We start from the raw sequence: 6,519 nt of genomic DNA on the forward strand, positions 1-6,519 counted from the left end.
ATTTACTTTTTAGTTTAGTCTAGCATTCTTCATTTATAATACTTTTATCGTTACTTCACTACATTTAATTATTTGATTATCCCTTGCTTGCACAGATATTACTGAATCACTTTTGGGGAATTATAATATTTTGTCTGAGGCCTTATCGAACACTCATTTAAGATGTGTTTTTTTTTTAAGAAAATTGAGTAATATAATACTATAATATGAATTCATTCGTTATATACAATTAAGTAGTAAATTAATAAACTACATGGACAATCAAATGTGATACACATAAATACACATTAGAGGTGAACATTTATTCTATAAAAAAGTTATTTTTTAATTCCCTATTCATTCCAATTTGCATGAAAAAGGGACCATCATATTAACTTATAAAAATCATTATAGAAACTATCCAAAAATAGGGCAACAGACTGTAGAGATCAGCTTTGTATTTAACAACTCATACACACTTTATTTTCCATAATCCAAAAAAACAACTAATATTTACTGCTAGGCCTTTTGCAGAGGGACAGTCATTGGTACGAATTGCATTATTGCATCAGAGGAAATAACCACCAAATACTTTAGGTAAGAACCAGAGGAGGTGAAATGGTCAGGCTGAGGCTTAACTTAAACTGTGATGGGTAAACAGTCAGTCAGGTCATACATCTCAAAATAAGGCATCCAGATGAAGAGTATGATGACACAAAGCGTTGGAAATGAGTATTTTCAGAACCAGCATCCACTTCACTTTAAGGCTGGAAGAAAGTTCACACATGTTGTGCCTTTGTCCATGCATGTTCAATCAATCAAAATATGAGTTCACATAAAACGAGGGGGATTTGAAAAGAAAGCCTGTTTAAAATGGGAAAAGCAGAGCACATAAGACACATTAAAAACAAACTGTCTCTCCACAATTGTTCATCTTTCTTTTCTTTGAAGCAGCTTTACACTTCAAATGTGATATCACAACTTTTTCATCTTCCTAAGGTTTGCTAACGAGCTGCAAATATATATTCACGGGCTAATGTTCTTTAACATTGCTCACTTTTACTTTATCACTTCCCTTTTGCAAAATCTCATCAACCACACCTGCTCTCAGCTTCTGTACAACGTGAGCACACAACTCACATATTAAACTCTCCCTTCATTAAATACATTGCAGTAACACATGGCTTGATTGATGGCATATTTTATCCTAAAATGAGACATTTCATGTTGATTTTAACAATGCGTAGGCCAAAACCAGGACAATATGTATGTCTGAATTTGCATCATCACCATCGCCAGGATGTGGAAAGTACCAGTGATAAGACATTTTCCCAGAGTCCTTTGTTTTTTGGACAAGGAACACTGGAGAAGGGCAGAGTCAGGCTCAGTTGAGTCTCAGCAGGAAGGTGGAGCTGCTCTCAGTACTGAAAGGAGATGACAGAGTTCACTTTGTACACGTGGTACGAGCGGTTCCAGAAGACCCGGGTAAAGTAGTTGGTGTAAGGCGAGTAGTTCATCTTTATCTCTTGGCAGAATCTTCCGTGCTTGGAGAACGAGTAAACCTCTCCTTTGTCATAAACCACCTGAATCACACAAGATAATATGGGATGTTAATGACTTCCTTAAAAACATGACATATCTCAGAATACACAAGCTGTATTTATAATAATTCCTGCATTGTTATTAACTATATGTATCCATATTGAACATGCATTTAAAGAGATTGACATGTCGGGTGACATACCTATTTACTTTCTAGCCAAGACTTAGAAGATTGATAACACTCCTATGCCTCAAATGTAAATATGAAGCTTCAGTTAGCTTAGCTTTTTGTATTTTATTATATATGTTGCATTGTTGGAGGAGCTCAGGTCAGAAGAATTCCATTGCCATTTCTACACTGTAGCTTTGTGCATATGACAATAAAACCTTTCAATTGAATTTGAATTGAATTAGCTCAGCGTTTGAAAAAAAATTGCTTAGCTGTAATAAAGAAATAACTGCTTCCAGCCAAGAATAATTCCAGTTTATAAACCCCGTAGCAACTACAAAATATTACATTTATATGGTTTTTTTTTTGCATAAAATAAACAAAATATATATATTTTGGTTAGCTTTAGATGTGCTAATTTTGTTCTTGTTTGACAGGGTCAGGCTAGCCGTTCATCCCGGATTCCAAATGTTATGCTAAGCTAACTGTCTACCATTGGAAGCTATATATTTAACAATCGGTCATGAGAGTGGAATCAATTCCATCATCGTTGTCCAGGGACTACAGAAGAAAAATAGCCTCTTGGCTAACTCTGGCACATTTACAGAAATGTTGATTAATGTGCACTGTCCCTCTTAAAATAAATGAATAAATATCTAACGCCCAGCTCATTTCCAAGCTATTCCCTTAAACTGTGTTTGTCTATTCAATATCTAGATATACAGTGCAATTTACAATTGTAGTATTTAAATGTCTCTTAGTAATGGACAAGAGCAACACAAAGAAAAGAAAATAGCACTTTTTTTCTGTGAATGAAAACCTCACAATTCAGATTTTGGTGTTTTGCTCTTTTCAACTCATGGCAACAGCATTACTAGATAAACAGAGGGGGATCTGCAGCTGGTGGTAAAATAATAAGTTCATACTGTAACTCACGTGTCCATTGGAAATATCAAGCAGATCTTTGATCCTACAGTCTTTATTAACACTCAGCTCGTTACAAATGGACTCTTCGATGATCACATAGTTAGCCTTCTGAGAAGTCAGAATCTTATAAATGTCCTCTGCAGATCTCATTGCATACACCTGGTAAGTCTGCAAGAAAAACAATGGTCGTTACTTAACTCATCTGAACAGTAGCGTAACAAGGTTGTGATTGGCCCTGGTGCAAATATTGTTTAGGGCCCCCCCATCACCCCAAACATAAGCGCACACTGATGCGCTCACACACGCAAGGACATACACAACCACTCAGAAGCGCTACATGTAGGCTATCAACAACAGCCTGCCCTGGCCTCAGACCACCACAGCCTGACAACGGCACAGCGAACTAAGAAGAGGATTAAACCTGTTTCCTTGATGTTTGTCTCTGGGGAATGGGCCGGTAGGCCTACATAGACCGGTTGCTATAATATAGCTTGTGATCTTGGCGTCGGGGGTCTCAATAGCGCCATAGAGTCCCCTATCGGTTGGGGCCCTTGGGGGAACTGTTGGACCACCGCCTGGCACAGCCAAATACAGCCTCTCCTCCTGGCTGGCTGGCGAAGAAGGTTGCACAGCTACGGCCACGGATACAGCTTCACTTGTGGAGCTAGATGGCAGTGATGATGGTGAGGCACATGAGCTATCGTTAGCCTCCGGATCCGGCTGCCGCTGCACGTCAACATTGCTAACATTAGCGCTCGATTTCGAGGACGATGTATGACCAAAAAAACTGTCTAATTTAGTCAGTTTAGCTGTTACATCTCCTTGTTCTCTCTTGTCCTTTCTCTTTTGAGCGCCACTCTTGTGCTTTGGTTTGCTGTACATTATAAATGCAAGCTATTACATTTTTTATAATGCTACCGAACTTGCTGCTACAGCTACAGTACAGTACAGGTTGATTAAACGGTTCGCTCGTCACGCAAGGTATCACATGACATGAGAGGGAGCAAGGTTATTGGACAGACAAATTCATTTAGGTTGCTTGGTTACTTTGAAGACTGCGCGAACCGGTCAATGCCATATTTTTGATTTATTTTTGCATGGGCCCCTGGCCCGCTCTGGGCCCCGGTGCAACGTTGATAGTTACGCCACTGCATCTGAATCTATGTTCTCCTTTAGTTTATTTTCCTTCAGAATAAATATTTCATCTCACTCACGTCTTCAGTCCTCCTCAGCAGCTTGATATCTGTATAAAGCGGTAAACTGGTCACGGTTGCACCTGAACACAACTTCACGGTTCCCAACAGCTGAGGGCTGCCGGCAAAGACCGCCGCTGCTGGAGCCTGTGACCTGCATGACAGCAAGAGGTAGTTAACCGCCACAATAAAGACTTAAGAGATATATTTAAAAATACAGAAAGATATAAGGACTCACTTGATCCAGCTGATCAGCTCCACTTTATCTGGATCGTAAAACTCCTGCACTTCTGACAGCTCTGCTAAGACACGAGGGCAGTACTGCAGAAAGGAGAAAGAGCAGTGTAAGGCCATGTATGCTTCTTTAAATATTTGACATAAATAATAATACATGAGATTTTTATAGCGCTTTTCCTAATGCTCAAAGACGCTTAATAAAGAGCTTAAAAAAGCTGAAAATCTCACCTCTCTCCACAAACTGAAACCAATGATGGTAGGAACCGCTGTGCTCAGGATGAGAGACTAGAGGGCATAAGCAACCATTAACAACTTATAATAATACCTTAAAGGAAGCAACACAATGTGGCAAGTTATTGATGCAACTTAAACGCCCTTTTGAGGGTATTTAGCAGGAGAAAATCCAAAATAATAATAATAATAATATTACTAAGAAAGGTTGCTGTTAAAACTAAAAAAGGCTCACCAGAACTACAGGGTGGATGGACTTGAGTTTGAGCCACCTAAACACAGTCATCCAGAGTTCCGGAGAACACACACCGAACGCTGTGAACATGCAGACGTACGGGGTCCATAAATATTTCATCCTGAGTGAAAGACAAACAGTCAATGTGCTGTTGTGTCATTACAATTTAACAATGATATATTTTAAGAAACATGTTAGGATTCCAAATGATCAACATACCCATCAAACAGAAGAGCCAGGCCTCCAAAAATCAACGTGTGAAAAACATGATAGATGACCTCGGGCTGCTCTCCTATTCGCCCATCTTCAAGTTTGAGGTTGGTTTTCATCGGCAGCCCACTGTATTAAATGTAATGTTGTACAGAAACATTGACATTTGTAGAATTAGTGTCCGATAATCTGCACCTACTGCTTGTGTTCAGCTCATTAATAAATCATTCAAATTACACGTTGCAGTTTACATTTCTGAAATTCTGTGAATAAAATAATAAAAAAACACAAAAAACATTGAAACGAACAAATGAAACAAACTTAAGTACACAGAAAAAAATATATAGCAAAGTCTTAAGTACACAAATAATAAGCAATAATGGGCAGTGGGTGTCATGATTACGGATAGGTTCTAACCCGAGCTACATTATTGTTGAAATCATTTTTATAATCCTGAATACGCTATGAGCTGGCGGGTCAGGAATGTGTAGCTGGTATTCATTTTGATCAGCAGCTCTGTAAATGTAATTTTTTTAAATACACCCATGATGAGCCTCATGCACAGTGTTTCTGTACAAATCTCTAACCTGAGTCTCCTGTAAATGGTCTGAAGGGTGGACAGCAGGCACACAGTGAGCACCAGTAAGTAGAAGGGAAGGACTGAGGCCTGCGTCAGGCGCAGAAATAAGTCCTGACCCGGGACCTGGAAACTCTCTTGGCACAGGAGGAAATTGGTGATAAAGTCACTGACAAAGAAGGAAAAGAAAATATTGCAATTAGATTACATTGGATACGATTATACTGACAGGAAACAAACCTAAATATGGATAGACAGAGCTTTGTGTAAGCCTATATTGTAACATTTCATGTAAGAGCTGTGACTCACGTCGTTGTGTTGAGCCCAAATTTGACTTCAAGGAATTTCAAGAAGAAGTCACTCTCATCTCCTTGAACGACTTTCTGTATAAGATAAACAATGGTGATAAACCAACAGTTTTATACAATCAAAGATAATCACTAAAAAGTATGTATAAAAAAGAATGCTATTTGAGTTGAAATGGATCAATTACATGATATTGTGGTTGATTTTACCTTGACCAGATAACTGAAGGTGATCCCTGTGGTAAAGACTAGGTGGAAATATACGAAGAGCTTCATCACTCTGGACAGAAAAGGGCCCGTCTTCATCTTTTGCTGCAAAAAGCAGAACAAAGCATTGAGATGGTGTTACTCACCTGTTTCAACTGCAGCTTGGCGAATACAAAAGAAAATCTTTCTCAGTTTTCTTTTGTTCTGATGTGAAGGAGCAGCTAACTCTACCTGGTAGTTCCTGGCAACCCATGTGCCAATCAGGAGGCTGACCAGCGGCGAGCTGAGGAGGCCTGCGTTCTGAAACTGTGAAAAGAAGGCCAGGAGCAAAGCGCTGACGTACACCATGTGGATCTCTGCCATCTATACATCCCATATGGAGAGGAGAAGAGAGAGACAATGAGAAGAGAAACAAAGGAAAAGGCAAAGTGTCAATAAGCATAATTATGGCCACAACAAAGTTATATTTGAGAAGACACACTTGTTCTTGTAAAATATTAAAGAGGAAAGATAATGCTCATTCATATTTTTATTTTTTAAATATGAACTTTTTTGTTCAAGTTCATGTTTGTATTTAGTTCCTTTACTGGGACATGTCTCCATAGCCGCGTTCACACCGGAGTACTTTTCCCACTTTAGTTCCGATATAGTTCCGAAATGTCGCGTTCACACCAAAAAGAGCCGGAACTAAAATTAGTTCATGAGAA

At 39.0% G+C, this 6,519-nt stretch overlaps 1 protein-coding gene across 2 annotated transcripts; it reads right to left on the minus strand.

Moving 5' to 3' along the window:
• Nucleotides 1-433: 433 nt before the first annotated feature.
• On the minus strand, nt 434-6,200 carry LOC104959861 (dpy-19 like 4). 2 transcript variants are annotated; one of them, XM_010787775.1, is made up of 11 exons: nt 6,044-6,200; nt 5,816-5,917; nt 5,610-5,683; nt 5,311-5,469; nt 4,733-4,852; nt 4,514-4,634; nt 4,276-4,332; nt 4,049-4,131; nt 3,832-3,964; nt 2,627-2,785; nt 434-1,562 (listed from the first exon to the last, which is right to left on the minus strand). In XM_010787775.1, the coding sequence occupies exons 1-11, from the start codon at nt 6,173-6,175 to the stop codon at nt 1,398-1,400; spliced, it is 1,305 nt and encodes a 434-aa protein (XP_010786077.1). In that variant the 5' UTR covers nt 6,176-6,200; the 3' UTR covers nt 434-1,397. The 2 variants fall into 2 exon arrangements, with proteins under 2 accessions (XP_010786077.1, XP_010786078.1); XM_010787776.1 differs by lacking the exon at nt 2,627-2,785.
• Between the last annotated feature and the right edge of the window lie 319 nt (nt 6,201-6,519).

The sequence above is a fragment of the Notothenia coriiceps genome, unplaced genomic scaffold (genome assembly GCF_000735185.1).
Source record: "Notothenia coriiceps isolate Sejong01 unplaced genomic scaffold, NC01 NC01_scaffold00031174, whole genome shotgun sequence".
Classification (NCBI taxonomy): domain Eukaryota; kingdom Metazoa; phylum Chordata; class Actinopteri; order Perciformes; family Nototheniidae; genus Notothenia; species Notothenia coriiceps.